This window comes from Triticum aestivum, chromosome 2A (assembly GCF_018294505.1).
Source record: "Triticum aestivum cultivar Chinese Spring chromosome 2A, IWGSC CS RefSeq v2.1, whole genome shotgun sequence".
Lineage (NCBI taxonomy): Eukaryota > Viridiplantae > Streptophyta > Magnoliopsida > Poales > Poaceae > Triticum > Triticum aestivum.
The window spans coordinates 783518953-783540027 of record NC_057797.1 but is presented as its reverse complement, the minus strand read 5'-3'; the positions used below and the strand labels follow the sequence as shown (position 1 = coordinate 783540027).

At 45.8% G+C, this 21075-nt stretch overlaps 1 protein-coding gene across 1 annotated transcript in view; it reads left to right on the top strand.

Moving 5' to 3' along the window:
- The first annotated feature begins 2787 nt into the window (after positions 1–2787).
- LOC123038317 (disease resistance protein RGA5) overlaps positions 2788–21075 on the top strand; it is a 36603-nt gene continuing 18315 nt past the window's right edge. The window contains exons 1-4 of the mRNA XM_044462168.1: positions 2788–3605; positions 10538–11200; positions 11302–11509; positions 19748–21068. Coding sequence (XP_044318103.1) covers positions 10543–11200; positions 11302–11509; positions 19748–21068 — 2187 coding nt within the window. The 5' untranslated portion in view covers positions 2788–3605; positions 10538–10542. The remainder of the gene's footprint in view (positions 3606–10537; positions 11201–11301; positions 11510–19747; positions 21069–21075) is intronic.

Genomic DNA, 21075 nt, shown 5'->3' with positions numbered 1-21075 from the left:
ACACAAGTATCTATCTAAATCATACAATGAAGAATTTTTTTTCTTTTAGAAAGAAGATAAGATTAAGAGGCTCACCATGGTGGTGCCGGCGACGAGATCGGCGCGGGCGATCGACGGCGGTGAGGACGAGGATGGGGCAGGACGGACCGCCAAACCTAGACAAATTTTGAGAAAAATGGAGCTTGGACAAGGAGCTTCGAGAGGAGAAAACTTAAGTGTGGCTCGGGGATTTCATCGAACACCTCATGTGCATAGGAGGTGAGCTAAAGCACCATAAAGCTCTCCCACGGCCAGCCAGAAAAACAGAGCACTCCACTGCTCTGCTCACGGGTGAGGGGGTATATATAGGCATCTCATTGGTCCTGATTCGTGGCTGGAACCGGGACTAAAGGACCCCATTTGGTCCCGGTTCCGTCCACGAACCGGGACCAATGGTTGTGGGCCAGGAGCGAGGCCCATTGGACGCGGTTCATGTCTGCAACCGGGACCAAAGGGGGCAGACGAACCGGGACCAATGCCCCACGAGGCCCGGCCGCCCCCTTGGCCTCACGAACCGGGACCTATGCCCCCATGGGTCCTGGTTCGTGACTGAACCGGGACTAATGTGCTGGCCCGGCCTGGACCAAAGCCCTATTTTCTACTCATGTTTGTACAACTTGCTCATATAGCTTTCTTTTTATAAATACTTGCTCATACAGCTATGTCCCAATGTCACCATCAACCGAATAGAGTGGAAATTTTATCGAGGACAGAAAGTCTAAATATCCTTGTTGTCGGTATTACCTTTCATAGAATTTTCAAAGAGAATGTCTTCTTCTATGATTCTTGTAGGTAATTGATGCACCTTGCCGATATTTATATGCATTATTGGTCGATGTTAAAACTTTTGTGTAAATTATTACCAAGTCTCGTCACCGTTTTTTTCATTTTAGCATTCTTAGGATTCTCAGAAAAACGTCATTAACTTTTCCTTTCCTGTCCCTTTATGGCTAGGGCAAACTCTTTCTTTCAAGCTCCATCGACGAGCCCGTGGATTCGCCTACCCTCTACCTCCTGCTTCGGCAACCGGGGACGGAAAGGGGAATCCCGGTGCCTCCACTACGGTTAGTAGGTCAGGATGAAGTTTTAGTCCTCGCAGATGCGGCGCTTGGTCGGATAACAATGCGTCTTTTTCGAGTTTGTTTTGCGGGCTCTGGCCCTCCTCGAAGTACTACATCTGGACGTAGTCAACAAAGCTCTGGCATAGATTCCTGCAGTCTTCTTGAGACAGTGAGATTAGAGTTTCTCGTTGTGTGGCGAAATGTTAACCGGATAAAACGGAAGACTTTGTCCAGGATACCAAAACCGCTACCATTGCTTTCATTCTACTCCATCGAATTTTCTCTCCGAATTTTCAATTGCTTGCGTTCGACCTTGAGGACATGCATGGTTATCCTTTTCACAAAAAATCTTAATTATAACCTGGTGTAAATTTTAAATCTACCATTAAGTCTACGTCTATTCGCCATTACACACATGGGCCATCGACATGGTGTCGCGTGTCGTCGTCAGCCGCAGCGAAACAAGAGAACCGTACGTGACCCGCGAGACAACGCAAATCCGCAAGATGGAGCCACTTGCCGTCGAGGACTGCCCGCGGCCGCGGGGCAAGGGTGATGCGATGCCTATGGACTGCCAAGCACTAGCATGCAAGACTCCAATATACTAGAGCTTAGGGGGAGGAATTTTCTCATCCTTAGGGCATCTCAAGCACGCACACTCAAACCACCCGTATACATCCGGGCCACACGGTCCGGACATGTTGTGTCATTCAACGCGGGCTTTATCTGTCTGTTGGACGGTCTGAAAGTCATTTTCTCGTCAAACCGAAGACAAATGTGGGGGTTTTACGGGCGTCCGGACCGCTGTCATAACCGTGTCTGACTGCCCTGACCCACAAAAAACCTCTCACCTCGCCCGCGTGCGTTCCCGCCCGGCGTCAGCTGTCCGCATTCATGCCGCTGCAGAGCTGCCGCTTCACATTGAAACCGGCCCAAAGCGGACGCGGCCTCTTACTACCTCCGCCATTGAAGTGGCACGCCATCCGAGGGAGCCGCCCGCTGCACGCCCAGCAGAACATGCCTTCTCGCCGCATCCAAACGGCTGTAGACTGCCCGCCTTCCTCCATTAAACCGCGCGTGTGCCAAGAAACCTACTCCGGCCACACGTCCTTTCGCGAGCCGGCCGACACTAAACACAACGCTGGTTGGCTCCTCGCGTCCGTCCGCTATTTAAACGATGCCAGACGCTGGGCAGGAACCACACCACTCCTTCGCTCCTCATTTCCTCCTTGAACAATTTTCTCCATGGCATCCGGTGAGCAGGAAAAAGAGTTCTTCGACATAAAAGCTGGCTGGGTGGGCCATCGAGCCCGCCGCTCATGAGCCAAGCAACTGTCTGTTCCACCTCTATCGACGCTCTAGGGCACTGCAGACTAGCTCGTGGAGGCTGAAGCTTCAACCCGGCGCATGGTTTAGCTCGCCGAGGAGAGGCGAGTTGCCCCGTGCGGGGGGGGGGGGGAGGGGGGGGCATGGCGGCATGGGCATCGTGGCTATCGTGGATGCCGCCGTGTCGTACCGCGCCTCCCATGCCTGGGACCGCGCCATCCACCGTCAACGCGCATGTAACCGCGCCCTGCCGGCAGACAAAGAAGCTGGCTACACGGAAATCGACGAGGCGGCGGCCAACATGTTCGCGCTCGCCGCCATATAGGAGGTGAAGTAGAACACATGAGGCTGCCGCCGCTTGGATCCCATGAAGGCCACCACCGAGGCGACGCTAGCGTACGCAACAGGTGTCTTACCCGGTCCCAGGCCACCATCGTCCCCCTACCCAAAAACCAAACCTGATCTGTGCAGCTTGGCCACCCTTACCCTCCGGCTGAAGCATCAGCCAGCGGTTCCACTCTGTCCCGCGAATGTGCGGGTGCGGGGCGTGTAGACGTGAACAGAAGCGGGCGGAAATGCGTTTGCGCCAACGTAAAGGGGAGCCGGCGAAAAAGAGCGAAATCTCGTAGATATGAAGGAAATGAGTCTGCGGATTCAGGATCCCAAAAAACAAAAATATCAGAACGGTCAAATTTACAGGATCTATTCGGGCCGGCTAAATACCTCCGTCCCGCAAACCGGCATTTATTTTGCCGGATTGACCGGTTTGCGGGATCTGCAGATACCAGAGATGCTCTTACAACCCATGTGCCGTGGACAGGAACACCTCGCTAGCAGGTCGCCTGGCTCGGATCGTTTAACTTTTCTTTTTGAGATCGAGAACTATAGGCTCTCCTCAACCCTTACCCATCGCTCAATCCTCGCCTCTTCCTCCATATATTAAATAAAAGCAAATAAAATCTCTCCCCTCTTTCCCGGCTTATCTCCAAAATCCAGCACCGATAGATCCTCACCTTTCTTCTCCGAGCCACCTTGGCTTGCCCCTCGTCCTGCAACGTCGGGTCGACCTCACCAGCCCCCTGCTCTCGAGCCACCTCCCGTAGGCCGATGCGGGCTGGGCGGAAGCGGCAGCGTCAAGACGGAGCGTGGTGACAGCATCCTGCGGCACTAGATCCACAGGTACCGTTGCTCCTCCTGCTCCTCCTCCTGCCCCGCCTAGGCTGGTGCGGGCGGTGCTCCATTCAGCCACCAGCCAAGTGCGGAGTTGCTATTTTAAACTTGTCGGGTAATAATCAGTTGTACTCTCATCAAGTTGCAAACATAATTTTTAGTTAAATTATGCAACTACTCAGTTTCTTCTGTATGGAAAGTTAAGAATCAACGCTTTGTACACTCCTTGGCACACATACACGGAGAGATTTTCTTCCACCGGCTAAAAAAATTCAACTAGATAGTGTGTGGATTTGGATTTTCTTTTCGTAAAAGCTATGGTAGAGTTTATTTATTGCAGTTGGTCTGTGTGGGCTCCACCCCTGTCTCCTCTGGATGGACTTGAATATTTACTTAGCGTAGAAGTACAAAAGGCAGATGGCTGCACTTGCGTGCCTTACCAGTGCAGTATCTTACTAGTGTAGTTCTTTTGACAAGTGTGGATTTTATTAACTTAAAATGGAACATCCACAAGATATCTAACATAATGAGCACATATCCGGCCTCTGCATAGTTAAGATGTACACAACCACCAACTCATACACACGTGAAAATGCGCCAACAACCAGCAAATTCATATAAGACCAAATCTATGCGAAGGCGGGAAATAAAGAAAACAGAAACCCCAAATCGATCAGATCTGTCACCAATAAAGTACAACAAAGACCATATGCACACCAACATCTCATGACACTACATGGACTACGAGGTTCTTCAACAGTAATGCCTTCAAGAATACAACGATACTTAGGCACCGCCGTCACCGGATCCAAGCACATGGCCAAAATCTATGTTTTCAACCGGAAGAGTCAGTCCAAACCAATGTTTCGAATATCGCTTATCGTTAGCATTTCGGTTGGCCGGGGATTACAGATTAATAAAAAATTAGATGATTGATAGATTTTATCGATCGACTATTAATCAGCTAGTTCTTGCTTGCAATTCCCGGGTTCAAAGCACTAATAACGTAAAAATGAAAACAACCATCAGTATGCTCTAAGCCTCTAAATGAGATAACACTACATCAATACATAACTACATATTACATGTCAAACAATGAGTCAATGAAACATAAAATAGGACAACACTAACACATGTCTTATCGAACAGGGGATGAAGTGTGATGCGTGGAGGCTTCTGAAGGGGGGCCCTGCGTTTGGCGTTTCTGATCACAGGGGCCAGACCCGATTAATCGCTAGATTCTCGATTAATCGCTTGTCAAAGCGGGAAATCGGTCTAAATGATAAATGGCAGAGATAAGATATAATCATAGCGGTCACCCACCGATAAGTGACAAATCAGATGATAAATCCGTGAATCAGATAATAAATCAGATGATAAATCCGTGATATTTTGAACAGTGTCCGAACATACCCGAGCAATACCTTCAACAAGGTAACCACATAAAAAAAATCACCATTGTCAGGTATAACCACTCGGGTCTGACCTAAGCTTTCGTCCCGGAGCTCGAGACCGGATGCTCAGGTAGCACCATCATCGAAGTCTCTCATGTGTTGTGGCCACCACTTTTCTATGATCCCAACAGCTAGATATGATGTGACCGCCGCCAATGTGCAACCCTCTCTCTGCGTCAAGCCGTCGTATATAATTTGAATCTCACCACCGAAGTCAACCACCAGATGAGGAGTGATGACCCCTTCCGACCTTTCGATGAACACTACCGTCGTGGAGTCGTAGTAAGTCACCGCAATACTTTGCAAGCACCATCATTTGACCGACCGGATCTGAATCACCACCACCAGGCATGGACCATGCTAGACAGTGGCGGCGCCAGGTTCTAGAGGGTGGGTATTTATTTTGAAGGAGGGTATTCATTTTGCAAAAAAAATTGCTTGTTTTATATAAAATTTCAATGGTTTGTTAAAATCTTGGGTATTCAACCGAATATCTAAGAAGACCCCTGACACCGCCCCTGGTACTAGACCGTATTGCAGCTGGCCGGCCACCGCCTCCGTGAAATGCCAACACCTCGCCGCCGCGGATCACATCCCGTGGAGAGCCCGGCGCACACCAAGGTCCCATCGCCAAATCGGATCGAATCTGGCTGGAGACCAGCCCGCACACCCAACCTTCCACTGCTGCATATGAAGATGCACACAAGCAGAGACTGTCTTCTGATGTGTCGGATCCGAGCATGTAGCGCCCCGACAATCCTCCAAGCACCGGCAACTGGGAAATGGCGTGCACCGCGTGAGGCAGTAGCCGAGCAACCGGAGCCTCCACTACCTGCAGGCAAGGAAAGTCGCTGGAGCATCCACCAACGCTGGAACCTAGCCAGTGGCTAAAGGGCTGAGCAAGGGGTCGAGGTTGGAGGAGAGGCTAGATCCGGGGAGATTGCGTACAATGGGGGCGCCCCGCCGCCACTGTCCGCCGGCGGCGGAGGGATTTACTGGCTAAACTGGCTTTGTTGGGTGGTGGCGGCGGTGCCTCCGGGGTCGCTCGGAAGCGATCCGGGAGGCAATTAGCACATCTCCAAAGCGGATCCTCGAACCTTCATTATATGTCCAAATCATTTTGGTCATCCAATGGGGATCTGTATATGTCTTCTTAGCAGTCCGGATGTAAGGATTCCGGTATCCTAAAGACAAACGTGAGGCCCGCGGGGGGGGGGGGGGGGGGGGGTTGGGGGCGTTGCCGGAATCCGGACATGTACTTGACCAATCACATGCATGGTCCCCCTCTTCTCTCTCTTCTCGCAATCGCATATGCATGGTCCCCCTCTCCTCCCAACCGGAACACCAAACCATAAATATCCTACCACATGCATAGTCCCATCTACTTTCTCTCCTTCCAAACGGATTACTTTGTGAATAGGATTCAATGGCTCCCTCCGGCATTATGTCCGCGGACCACGTTCAGACATAACAACAGACATTTGCAGGTCAGCTTTCGAAATGCCCTTTGGTCGACTAGCTAAGGTAGTAGTCAAAGCAAACGGTAAATTGTGTGGTAGATTCTAGTTTAGAGATAGCTAGCAGTACAAATGTGTGACCTCTGTATAAGGAGCCGTGCTCCTCCGATGTAATCAACTCAAGCCATCTAGCTCCATTGCAAAGTAGCACTACGTGAGCAACATCTCCGGTGGATATGTGTGCGTGAGTGTACACTGCCTGTGTTCTGTCTGTTCTAGTAGAAATAAACTTCTCTGCTTCTCCTGGGACTGGGCCGGCCCATTAAGCCCTACCATGTTCAGTGTAAATGTCGTAAAAATACTGAGAAAAAGAAAGCCTATGAGGATTTTTGAACTCAGGACCTCCCACTTAAAGGCAAGTGCAGGTAGCCACTTAACCACCCCAATATTTGTGGTACATTATAGCACGAAATCTATAAGAAGACACAAAGAGCGTTTTTTTAGCGCTAATATATATGAAATATTTTCTCGAAAAATTGAAACTTTTATTGCCAAAAAATGTGAAAAATATTTCTATGCGGAATAGTTCTGAATTTCTTAACGAAATTTCAGCAAACATTTTTAAAAATTTGATTTCTTTTTGAAACATGAACAATTTCCGAACATCTTTGGAAAAATGTTGTGGTTTCATTTTCTTGGTTTTTGTTTGTCTCATTTTCCTTCTTTTTTTTCTTTTTCTCTCTTTTTCATTCGATTTTCTTTATTAAAATTTGTAAACTATTTTTAAAACATCAACATTTTTCTTAAATCCGTGAACTTTACAAAATCATGAATATTTTCTTAAATTCTTGAACTTTGTTTTAAAATCCGTGATTTTTTTTGAATCAATGAACCCTTTTTAACTTTTACAAACATTTGTCAAAGCCTGCAATTCCTTTTTTTCAAATTCGTGAACATTTGTTTTCAAAATTGATGAACTTTTTTAAATCCGCAAACGGTTGGGTTGGCCCAACAGGAACCTGGCGTGAGCGAGGTCGTCGCCTAGTTGAACCAAGGCCTGAGCATATATTCTGTATTTTTTTAATTTTTATTTTTATTTTTTTGTCATTAATTCATTTTTCTATTTTTTTCAAGTTTATTATTCTTTTTCAAACTTGTTTAAAAAATTGAAATATTTTTGGAATATCAAAAAATATTGTTGTTTTCAAATATTGTTTTACAATTTTGAATAATGTTCTGGAATTTGGAAAAATGTTCCTGTTTTCGAAAACAAAATCACAAATATAAGAAATGTTTGCATTTCAAAAATTTGATAATGGTTTTTAGGAAATTTATATTGTTTGCTGTTCGTGTACAACATAAAATTTAAATTTCTAAAATTGTTGAAAAATTTCAAGAAATTGTTTGGACATAAGAAAAGGTCATGCTAATTGATATGACGGAAATTGCAAATAACATAGGCATTGGAATTAGAAAAAAATACTACATGCTCACGGATGCACCCGTCTAGCACACTCCTAAAATTGGTATTTTTTGGACTATGGATAAATGATCCCAACTTCTTGCAACAGCTTCACACGGACATACAAGGCATCTATGCCAGGTTTGAGCGACTTTCGATGCCATTTGCATGTTGTGACACGTCTAGCCATTTATCGACCCTTTTTCTCCGAGAAAACTGCAGAAAATACAAAACTTGTCAAAATCCAAATAATTTGGCATGAGGCCTTGAATTGGTCATAGAAGTTGGTGAAAAATTTTCAGGGCCATTTCACGGATGTCGAAAAACAATGTGATTACAAACGGTCCCTTCTGGCCCTACCCGAACACCCTTTGTTGTACATGGTCTGATTTTGGACATCTTCAAATGAACCCAACTTTGCAAGCAAGTGGATATGACCATAATGCCATCCATGCATGGTTTGAATGAATTCCGACACAGTATGCAAGTGAACATGACCATAGTAGGCGTTCATGCCTGCCTTTTTCACGAGGAAACCATAGAAAATGCATAGAATGTCAGAAAGCACTGAAACTTGGCATGCATGCCTTCTATGGTGATGCCAGTGTGTGAAAAAAATTGATTCCATTTTATGGACCTGAAAAAGAAACTGATTTGAGACTTGCCATATAGACAAACCTGAACGATCCGGGTTGAACATGGTGTAGGCCGTGTCGTGCATGGAATGACACCAAATTTTGCCAGCGTAAGTTGAATGAATTCGGACATCAAACGCATGTTGCGTCACGTGCAGGCAATATTTTTGGGTCTTTTAAGTTGGAAAACCCTAGAAAGTGCATGTAATGTCAGAAAGCAACAAAACTTGGCATGCATGTCTTCCATGGTGATGCCAGTGTGTGGAAGTTTTTGTCTCCATTTGGTTCCTATGGCCCAGGCTAGCCACCACACCCCAGCTACATTGGTCAGACCTCATCATTGTTGCTCTGATCTAATCGACACTACTCCTTGAAGACATCCGTCTTTGGACGGGGCTCATGTTCTAGTAGGGGCTTCGGCCTGTTGTGCTTCGTTGTTTATGTCTTGTTGTATGGTGGCAAAGTCCAATATATATTGGAAGAAAAAATTCTTTGGAAGGAAATTATGATGTATTTGTTCGGAGTAAAAAAATTTGGAAGAAAATTATGATGCCTTGTTGCTTATGTCTTCATTGTTTATTGTGTAACCTATTTCAGAGCTTTTATGACTTTTGGTCAAAGTGAAAAAACTGTAAAAGCAGAAGTAAAAGCCCAAACAAACAGGGCCTAATAGGTATACATCCACCATTACTGTCTGCTGCTTCAGGGAATTACATGTTGTCTACAACCCAATGTTTCAGTATAGATGTCCTAGTTTCAATCGAGAATATATACACTTGTTTTTTTAGTTGATAATATATACATCTGCAACGAATTTTTGAAGTACCTTAATTTTGGAAGCAGAATTTTCTAAATAATATGTTTTCATTGCAGATGCTGCCATAAAGAAATAACTGGCACGTTTTCGTTGCAAAGAAAAAACATCCAGAAGGAATTATTTTTATTTGTTTATTTATCGGAAGCAAATCTGTCCCGCAAAAAAAAATCGGAATGTAATTAGTGGGAAGCATTATTTTTTAGACGAGACTTGTCTGCTCCCCGCGCGTGTGCCCATCTGTGCTCCCGCATACGTGGCTTGATTTGATTGGAAGAAAATAAGGCCCGGCCCCACCGCCTTAAAATCAGGGGGGGAGATGATTAGATTAGAAAGAAAAAAGGTAAAAAGACAGTCGTAGGATGAAGTGGGAGCACGGATGGGAGCATGGGGAGGGAGCAGGCAAGCCGGATCCTTATTTTTTGTGTTCGTTTGCTGGAAGCAATCACAACCTACCAAATAATTAGCGTAATTTTTGGTCGAGTTCGATGCTTGACATGTTGGGGGTGCACGGAAGCGGATCTTGTAGAAATATACTCCATACGGATGTATATAGACATATTGTAGAGTGTAGATTCACTCATTTTGCTTTTTTGATATCTTCTTTGTTCGATCCCGGGAGGGTCAGTGTGTCGCTAATAGTCTGATACATTGTCTTATCATTTAAAAAAATTGTATTAATTAAGTAGAGAAAACAGTGTTCGTACAATGGCGCAAGGCTACGCACAATATGCAGGTTGTCTTATCAATTTAATGATGAATGAAATTGGAAGCTATAAACAGCAATGCCAATACTCGAATTCAGTGGTCTGAGTTTGTTCTAATGGGATCATCGCCGTACTCGTCAAAATTGAGGTTTCTTTGGTAATGTTTATTCTCTGTTAAAAATATAATCAGGATGACACGCTCATGATGCCGTACACATATATGACGTATACGTCGTCAGCTTGTATCTCAATTAGGTTTGGTTGAGTAGGTATATGGTTATGCGTTTATAGAAGCAGACAACATGTGTAATCCATGTGTATATCCTAGTTCTAAAAGATCATGTGTAATCTTTTGTTTTTACTTCACGTGGAGATGGATGTTTTGGTATATTAATTTTCTTGCCTCTCTCAGCAGAGATGGTAAAGATTCAAGATGCCTCCACGTCCTCTGGGCCAGCGATGGATGATCCTGATGCTACTTCCCTTGAGGCAGCGATGCAAGTTCCTATTACTGTCATGCTGGGGCCCATGGGACCCCTCCTCCGGAGACTCCATGCGCTCATGGCTCCCCGACAGAGTCTCGCGCTAGCTCTGCTCAGCGCGGATGATATCCGCCTTCTCAATGATGGTCTCAAGGATTTATGCATCTCCCTAAAGAATATGTCAGAAGACGAGGAGGCTAGCTTCACCAATCGGTGGTGGATGAAGATAGCTCGAGAACTTTGTTATGACGCGGAGGATCACCTGGACGAGGTCGTCAGAGCCAGCGCTCATCTCGATTTTTCAGAATTACTTGCTCGGGTGAAGGATGCGAAGGAAAGACGTGAACGTTTCAAGTGGTTTCCTCTCAAAGTCATCGAACCAGCTGACACTGACAGTGGGGAAGTCGGAGTCAGCCGCCTCACCTCCCAAATGTCTCCAGAGCTGCCAGCTCCCATGTGTGTCGATGTTGACACGGGCATTGCCCGTAGCACAGTTGGTGCTGTGGAGCTGCCAAACAAGCTTCTCGAGCTGCTGGCTTTAGACGACGACAACAAGACAGGTCTCAAGGTGATACCTATAAACGGATGTGCAGGTACAGTCAATCTGTTTTCACCTAGGATATCATGTCTTTTCCTGCTCCCTCCGTAGAATATACTATATTAAAATTTTCTCTTCTTTTTTCTTAATCTGCAGGTGTTGGAAAGACAACAGCTGCCAGAGGCATGTATCACAGGCATGGAGGGAAATTTCAGTGTCGGGCTTTCGTAATCGTCTCACGGAACCCAGATATGAGGAGGTTTCTCACTAGCATGCTCTCACAGGTAAAGGCACCACTGCTCATTGGCTTTCCTGATGTACCGGACCTTATTGATGCTATCAGAAAACATCTGCAAGGCAAAAGGTAATTAATCTTCAGCACTGTTCAAATAAGCATAGACTGTGCGTTCTCCTACAACAAATTATTTAGATTGTGTTTTTATGGGACACTTGATTATTATTATGCATGTGGCTAGTCCCACCTATATGAGAATTAACCAAGTCACGTCTAATGCATGCCTATACCATTTGATTTTACGTGAAGATTCGTATGTGATTTTTCTTTTTCTTTTCCGTTTAATTAATCAAATGGTATAGGTGTTAGATGAGTCTTTGTTCACTCTCATCAAAATGGGAATTAGCAAATCTGTATTATTATTTAAGATTCTTGTTGTATAGCACGATTTGCGTAAAAGAATTTCACTTATTTTCAAGAATACAGGGAACAAAAGCACCCTCTAAAACCGAAGAGAAGTTTTGCACCAACAGTAGTATATAATGCATACTGAACACAATAATTGAAGGATTGTGACAATTGACAGTAGCTATGGAACACGCTACACTTTCATCTCAAAGTTTAAAGCCGCGGTCAGCCTTGGCAATCCGGTCGCTCCAGTGGGGCTTCAGCCTTCAAATCGAGGAGCACCACCCTTCCTGCGACGTCGGGGAGACGGGGTAGGTAGCAGCGGTACCAAGAGAATGAGCCGACCAGGCTGTTATCGACTATCAGATGGTCCTGATCAACGGCTCATCGCCCGAAGGGGAGGGATCCCTACATGGGCTCCTGATTGGCTCTTGGTGCACGGGAGGGGCAGGATCCGCACTGGTCGTGCTGAATGGCACTTGGCTCCCATGCGCAGTCAAGGGTGGGCGTGAGGGATCAGGGGAGCACCTGACCATCCTGGGAGTGTTGTGGTCGGCATGCACACGCGCATGGACACAATAGTCCACGAGGGGCCGAATTTGCTGTTTTGATTCTTTTCCTAAACTTAAGCAAGATCTGACCCAGTTTGAAAAAAATTCAGGATATGACCTTTTTTCCTACCGCCATCGTCTTTGGTGGTAGGATAACACAATCTATCGCTGTGGTCGATGACAGTAAGATTTAACTGCAGCATCTCATCCGCTTGATGTGAAAAATACCTTACCGCCAGTGCTTTTGGCGGTAGGCTGTGTTATCCTACTACCATGGGTGATGCATGCAATTTGGTTGCCTATGCCCTGTAATTATGTGGCTGCTGCCTCTACCCTGCCTAGCTAACTCGGCGGTCGATGAGGGAACATGCATGAGCTGGGCTCATTGCAGAGCAAAGCAATTGTTTAAGTGTGAGAGAGAGAGCTAGTAATAAACGTATATGGCAGAGAATAACACTGATTTCTAGCCAGCGCTGTAGGTGTAGTCCATCAATTATTTAAGTGTGTGCTTGAGCATGCACGCATGTGTGTGGACAAAGATTTTTTTTCCTTTTCAAATGTTGGCAGGAGAGCTGTCAAATTTATTGATAAAAAAAGTATCACAAGAACACCCCAAAGAGGAATGCACCAAAAAAGGCGAGTGCTAAAAGAAAAGAAACGAAAAAGGGATGCTCAGTTTATTGAGGAAAACCAGACGGAAACATCAACAACACCTAGCTAGAGTAGGCCTAAAGCACCACAGAACATAGGCCAACACCCCACAAACACACCCGGCCGGGCACTCGAGCGCCTCAACTGCTACCAAAGTGCACACGAAAACCGTTGTATCGATACGAGCTGCCACAAGCATATCCGCGAAACTCGACGACATCGGAGACGAACGAAATGTCCGAAAGAAGGCGAACATTTGCTGATTCGATCTCGCAAGGTTGACTGACATAGCTTGCCTAACGCTCCTTGCATGTGAAGGGTGCTCCTGTTGTCCCAACGTCGGCCAAGCGACAAAGACCCAGCCGGATGCACCACCAAAGACTCCACGCTCACCACATCACTGCCCGCCTCCGGAAAACCAACCACCACTAACCCGATGCTCCATCACAAGATTTGGCTCCATAGCAATGCTTCTAACAAAGTAATGATGTCGCCGGCACCACCATCACCAAAGGTTTTCACCAGGAGACAATGGTGTCGGATCCCCGTAGTGATGCCTTCAACAAGGAAAATTGCACCCTAAGGCACCATTTTCCACTAGCCCCGATCGAAATCAGGCAGGACTTTCTTTCGAAGAACCGAGCACCTATGATGGGTACCACGTCCCCGGAACATCACCACCAGTCCAAAGGCACCGACAAAGAATGGGAGAGAGATGCGAGTGCATGTCCCTTGGCATGGCCCTGCCACTCTGCCAGTGCAGAGGCTTTGATGGGCACAGACACCCATCCTGTCAATGTACTTGTAGTGCATTACTATTGTGTTTGCAGCACCCTGTTTGCCTGCCCATACCATTTGAGAAAAGTTGAGAAAGAGAAAGTGGCATAGTGTGCATATGACTAAGCATCATGCTAGGGGCAGGCAATGTCAGGGAGATCAATGCTCGCTCGCATGCATCTTGCAACAGGCAATATCCTACCACCAACGCCCATGGCGGTAGGGTTACACAACCTACCGCCAAAGGCCTTGACGGTTGGGTTTTTTTCCATGCCAAACGGACATGACGACGTAGTTAAATCCTACCGCAATTGACCGTGGCGGTACGGTATACTTACCGCCTAGGCCGATCGTAGTAAAAAAGGGCCAAATCCCAAAAATATTATGAACAAGGGTCAGATTTGGCTGAAGTTTTTTAAAAGCGTGAAAACAGCAAAATCGGCCACTACCAGGAGGTTACTCGTGGCGGGGCCCGCAATAGTGGCGTCGGGCAACAAAACAACATGCAGGGGATCCAAAGAAGCCTTGAGTCCCGTGAAGAGGAGGAAGTGGGTGAGCATGGGAGGGTGCAGGTGCATGCCGGGTGGCTGTACAACCTTCAACATCAACAACAGATGTCACAACGACACTCGGATCAAGGGTGGCCCTTGTTGAGGAGGGGTTGGGCCTCCAGGAGCCGTGCCGCGACGACGATGTGAGTGTAGCAACGAGCGACCTCCCAAGGGGCTTCCCCGTGCTCAGCCTCATTTGTTCACGCAGTGGACCTCGGACCTCGGATCGGAGCGCAGGAGGAGGGTAGGTGGGAAGGTGAATTGGGGCAAGTGGACCTCAGAGAACACGAGGGCTTCACAGCAAAGCACCTGACGGTAGGACGCGAGGAGGGTGCGCAGACTCACAAAACCGGTAGGGGAAAGGCTGTAATCCATCCACCTGAGCTCATGAGCTCACCCGCAAAAGGGGGGCATGGGGGAGAGATTTTCAACTGGGCCAAAGAGACGACCGCCGATTTGGGTGGGCGCCTAGGCCGGAGTGGCTGGCGGCATGGGAGGCTAGCAGCAACCGGCCTTTGTGTGCCTGCTTTCTCACAAATCCCCAATCAAATTTCGTTTTGCTGTGTTACAATATATATATATACCTATCGGGCTACTCACAAGTAATCATGTAATGTCTATAATCTATATAGTCCCTTCTTTTTTTAGGACCCCGATATGGCGCTGACGTTCGGTGTGGGAAAACCCAAGACCAAACAACTTGTTCGCTATCGAAGGGAGATCAACCGAACCCAATAGTTCGGGAGGAAAAGGCCCCCAGCACGAACGCTGGGAGCTCCTAGTCCGCGCTGTAGGCGGAGATGCGGCGCTTGCTACATCGTGGGATGGGCTGGCCCACGAAGGGGCACCACACAAAAAAACCGCCAAAACTATCCAGAAAATAGCGCTGCCACGGCAAATCGAACACACGACTAACACATCCTACAGTGTTCGGCTAACCACCCAGACATGCAGTTGCAAGCAATTAGGTACAGCGCTAAACTTCTAGAGCAGCTCTAGTAGACCCCGCAAAAATTCAACCTGCAAAACGCGTTTGTGGTTTCACGAAGATCGCGTTTGCAGGTCGAAAACATGCAATGCCGAACAGAACCCGTATCAAAACCTGCATAATTTGAAAAAACACTTTCACCGGAGAAATTGCACAAACATAGTTCATCACATACTACATAGTTCATCACATGATCAACAAACTACAAGCATAGTTATACTACATACTACGTTAAACTAGTAATAGAGGGGTCGGATCCGACAGCGGCGAGGTCGCGGCAAATGGACGACGCCGTGGAGGAGCCGGACGCTCAATCCTCCTCGCCGGAGCTGCACAGGTCGACGTATTTCGCCGCCTGCTCCGCGCGGATGCAACGCACTCCTCAGCCTTCTCGTTGGCGGCGACGTTGTCGGCGACCGCCTGCCGCCACTCGAGGGCTTCGAACTCCTCGGCGTGGTGCCGGCGCTCCTCCTCCTCGTGCACGCTCCGCTCGACTACGACGACGGCGACGGCGTCGAAGTCCACGACGTAATCCTCAGGCCCGATGACTCCGCGGCGGCCGAGCGGAGCGGGCTCCTTGGGCTCCTCCTTCACTGGGACGAAGGCGAACGGCGTCGGCGGCTCCGGCTCCTCCTCGTCGTCGGACCACTCCCTCTTCACGGGGAGGAAGCCCGCGCCGGAGGACGAGGAGGATCCGGCGTAGGACCTCGTGGAGGAGAAGGATGCGCGCCGGCGGTCGTACTCCTCCGTCTCGCGACGGTTGAAGCTCGCCGGCGGCAACATCCCGTGGTTGGTCCACCTCCAGGCGCCGCGCTTCCTCGCGTTGTCCGATCGAACGCGCCGCTCGCACTCCGGGTCACGCTCACGGCCGGATCTGCTGCCGGAGCCACGTCCGGAGCTCCATATTCGCCCCCACATGGCGGCTGGAGGCGGTGCGGGTGGTCGCCGGCGGCGAGAAATTAGGAGAGGGGAAAGGGGAATCGGATGGCTCGCGGCGGCGGGGGATAGGGTTTGGACCCGCAAAAGGGTCGCGGAACCGCAGTTATACTGCTCGGGGCGTGCGGTTTGCGGGCTGCGGCAAAAAAAATTGCAGGCTGGGCGAGTATGCAGGCTTTGTTCTGGCCGGAAAATTGGACCGAGCCCGCATACTCGCCGGAATTTTTGCGGGCTGGGCGTTTTGCGGGGTCTGCTAGAGTTGCTCTCAAAACCTATTAGAGCCGTTGTTATATGATTTCCGTTAAAAAACCGAAACTTCACAGATTTCGGAAAAAGTTTCTAAACATGCAAAAATACCTTGCCCTATTCAAGAAAAGTTCAATGATTCTGGAAAAAGTTCATCAATAATAAAAAATTGTTCATAAAGATTTGAAAAATGTTTACCAAAATCTTTAAAAACAAGTTCACAAATTTTAAAATAGTTCACAAAACTGAAAAAAATTCAAAAAATTCAAAAAAATCTGATCGAATTTGAAAAAATGTTCATTGAATATGAAAAAAAATTATCAATTTCGAAAAAAGTTCATGAAATTTGAAGAAAGTTCATCGAATCTGAAAAAGGTGTTCATCGAATTTGAAAAAAAAATCATCGATTTTTAGAAATAGTTCACTCAAAATAAGAAAAAGTTCATTGATTTTGAAAATAGTTCACCAAAAAATGAAAAAAAGTTCACCGATTTGAAAAAAAGTTTCATCACATTTAAAAAAATTCATCTAATTTGAACAGAGTTCATCAAAATGAAAAAGAGTTCGTCAATTTTTAAAAAATTCATCGAATTCAAAAAAAGTTCATCGATCTAACAAAAAAGTTCATCGAAATTGAAAAAAGTTTATCGCATTTGAAAATAGTTAATCAATTTTTAAAAAGTTCATCACACTTGAAAACATATTATGTAATTTTAGAAAAGTTCAGTAATTTTGGGGAAAATAGGGAGAAACGAGAAAACACAGAAAGAAAACAAAAAAGAGAAAGCAAAACAGAAAAAGAAAACATAGAAAACGGAAGAAAACCGGGTAAAATAAAATCCCCGGAACCCAGCCTAGAAAACCGGGTGAAAAAAACCAAACTAGGCCACTCGCGCACTAAGAGAAAGAGGTAAAACAAGAACCTTAGCACTTCTCGCCCAATAACCAAGATGGTTAGTACCCTTCTCTCTGAACGAAGGGGTTCTGAGTTTGAATCCCTGCGCGCACCATTTTTTTTGGAGTTTTTAACAGGGAAAGATAAAAATAAATGGGCTGGCCCAGTTAATGCGGCTGCAGGCGCCGGTTAGGAAAATTGCCCTTTAACCCATTTTTTTGGAGATTTTAACAAGGAAAGAGAAAAATAAATGAGCTGGCCCAGTTAATGCGGCTGCAGGCGCCGGTTAGGAAAATTGCCCTTTAACCGGCGCCTGCAGCGCCAAATAGGGAATGCCCGAACGCTCCACTGACCGGGCCCCTACAGGCCTTTTTCCTGTGAAAAAGAAAACAAAAATTAAAGCCCAAATTAAGTTACGCCTAGTAAAACCCAGTTTTTATGTGTCTAATAAACACTGGTCTTTGCACGACAAAATTGCCATGATCTTTTGCCATTCTTTGAAAAAAAAACTGCCATGTTCAAGTTTATGTTTTCCAAAAATGGCGGAAAAAAAAGGAAGAAAGTCATGGCAATCTGCATCTTTACACTACAAAAGGTTGGCATCACTCCGAAGTTTACACTACAAAAGAGTTGTCGTGAAGTTTACATACATATAGATACAACCTGGATACAAGATGGCAAAAAAAAAGTGAAGTTTACAATACGAAATTTGCCATCGTGGCAACAATGTGGTGAAAATAAAAAATGTTCTCTGTAAACATATAGAAAATTTTGAAGAAAATGGGCAATTGTAATGATGCCATACATGTAATCACCATGGCAAAGCAAATTTCAAGGGATCAAAACTTTTTCCCATGGCAAAACAAATTTGAAAGAACAAACTTGCCGTGTTCTCAAACTAATTTGTAAAGGCCATGACAAACATTCTTCGGATGGACATGGCAAAAAGACACAACGAACAATGGCAAAAAATGCATTTAGTTGACGTGGGAAAAAACATAGCTATAGACAAATATGATTTTAGTTGCCATGGCAGGTTTGCCATGTTTTTAAACATCTTAACTTGCCATGGCAACTTTTTGATAAAAACATAGAATTATTTGTCTCTCTACAATCTGCGATGGCAACTTTTTGAGAACAACTAAGATTTTTTTTTTCATTCTACAAAGTTGCCATGACAACTTTTTGATAAAAACTCAGAATTATTTGTCTCTCTACAATTTGCCATGGCAACTTTTTGGTAACAACTTAGAACTTTTTTTTCACTCTACAAAGTTGCCATGACAACGTTTTGATAAAAACTCAGAATTATTTGTCTCTCTACAATTTGCCATGGCAACTTTTTGGTAACAACTTTGAATTATTGTCTCTATCTAAAATTTCTTGCCATGGCAACTTTTCTGATAACAACTTAGAATTATTGGAAGGAATTTTCATTTGTAAACTGTTTCCATGGATCCGTGCCACCATTGTTTTCCCACATAAATATTTTTCAGGTTGTAATGTGGATGAGTTACATCAGACTATGCTGGCTCGTATTCAGGAGAGAAATGCAGAAGGGGGTGTACAAGAAAGACACCTGAAACGCTTATGTTCGCCACAGGTGATGACTGCAAACGGGTCAGAAGCCCCATTCAAGTTGGCCGCGATCAAATCCTTGGCGGCCAGCAGCTTCAGCTGGACAGAAAGACACGCGCCCACGTCAGCAAGTCACTCACAGGAACCAAAAAGAGTCTGTCAGGGAATGGAGACGGAGTGGTTGACGAACAACAGCAAGCCACGCTCACCTTCACCACAAGGAAGAACAGATTTTTTTTTTTGAGGAAAACAAGGAAGAACAGATAAAAGCCAAACAAAAACGCTCACGACATTAGAATAGGCGAGACCCCTCTCGCCAGCGTGGTGCCGGTTCTCGTCAACGGCGCATCCCCTCGAAGGGACGCAGCCTGCCGGCCACCTGCCTCGCAGGATTGGATGGGAAACGGCGGCGCTGTGCACCTCCACACGCTCGAGCCCCTCCGCCGCACACGAGGCTCTCCCCACCGCCGACGGCTAAAGTTTGACTTAAGCCAAAACTAATATGCAAAGTAATAAATAAATGAAAGGGGTACATATTATGTGGCCATGAAAATTCTACTGGTTATGGTTCTCTGGCATGAATTTCCTTTTTTTCTGGTTCACATGTCATGCACCTTTAATAAGCAACACATAGATATTAACAGTGATAGGGGCATGTGCTGAAATTTAGCACATTATGTTTGAAAATAATAGGTATCATATTTAATTATTTGCAATATATATTTCCCCTTCACAGAGGTATTTATTAATTTGTTTTAAGCCCATCTAACATCCAAAATTATGTAGGTACTTCATTGTAATTGATGATTTATGGACCGCATCAGTATGGAATATTATTAGCCGTGCTTTTCCACGTGGTGATTATTGCAGCAGAATAATAACAACCACACAACTTGATGATGTAGCATTGGCATGCTGCAGTTATGACTCAGACCATATATATAAGATGGCACCTCTTAATGATCACCAGTCTAGAAACTTATTCTTTGGTAGAGTGTTTGGCTCTGAAGATGCATGTCCAACAGATATCAAAGAAGATTCGTACAAGATTATCAGGAAATGTGGTTGTTTGCCATTAGCAATTGTAAGTATAGCTAGTCTGCTGGCAAGCGAATCAAACATCGCAAGGGAAAAGTGGAAACACATACAAGATTCTTTGTCGTCCACTTCCGAAGGGATGAAAGATCTTGTCAGCCTTATGTACAACAGTCTTCCACCTCGTTTGAGGACATGCTTGCTATATCTGAACATGTATCAACAGGGCTACGTGATCAAGAAGGATGTGTTGGTGAAGCAGTGGGTCGCTGAAGGTTTTCTCAATGCCGTGGAAGGGCGAGACACAGAAGAAATTGCTGAGGGTTACTTTGATGAGCTTGTCAGCAAAGGAATGGTCCAAGCCGTGGACACCAGTACTAACGGCGAGGTGTTGTCATGTACAGTTCACCAGATTGTACTGGATTTTATTAGGCACAAATCCATGGAGGAGAATTTTGTCATCACTGTGGACTATTTTCAATCAACTGTAGCACTTCCTGACAAAGTTCGCCGGTTGTCCGTCCAGTTTGGAGGGGTAAAAAGTGCATACATACCGGAAAGCATTGTAACATCCCAAGTTCGATCACTTATATTTTGGGGTTTCGTTGAGTGTGTACCTTCCATTACAGACTATGGACTTCTGCGAGTTTTGATTCTTCATATTTGGGCTGATGAAGACAACGAGAGTTTTGACCTCTCTGGAATGGGGGAGCTTTTTCTTCTCAAATATCTCGAGATTGAATGTAATATCACCGTCAAGCTTCCAGACAAAGACAAGATTCAATGGCTGCAACACTTGGAGACATTGCAAGTTGATGCAAGTTTATCTGAAGTTCCATCAGATATTGTTAATATGAAGAGATTACTGCACATCCGCCTTCGGAGCGAGTATATTTTGCCCAGTGTAGCTGCCCACATGACATCTCTTCGCACTCTGGGGTATTTTGATATCGGCAGTCACTCAGAAGAGAATGTATTACATCTTGGTCGGCTGACCAATCTTCAGGATCTTCAGCTCACATGGTCTACAGTGGGGCCAGCAGAAAAACTGGCAAAGAATGTGCAACTCCTAGCTCGAT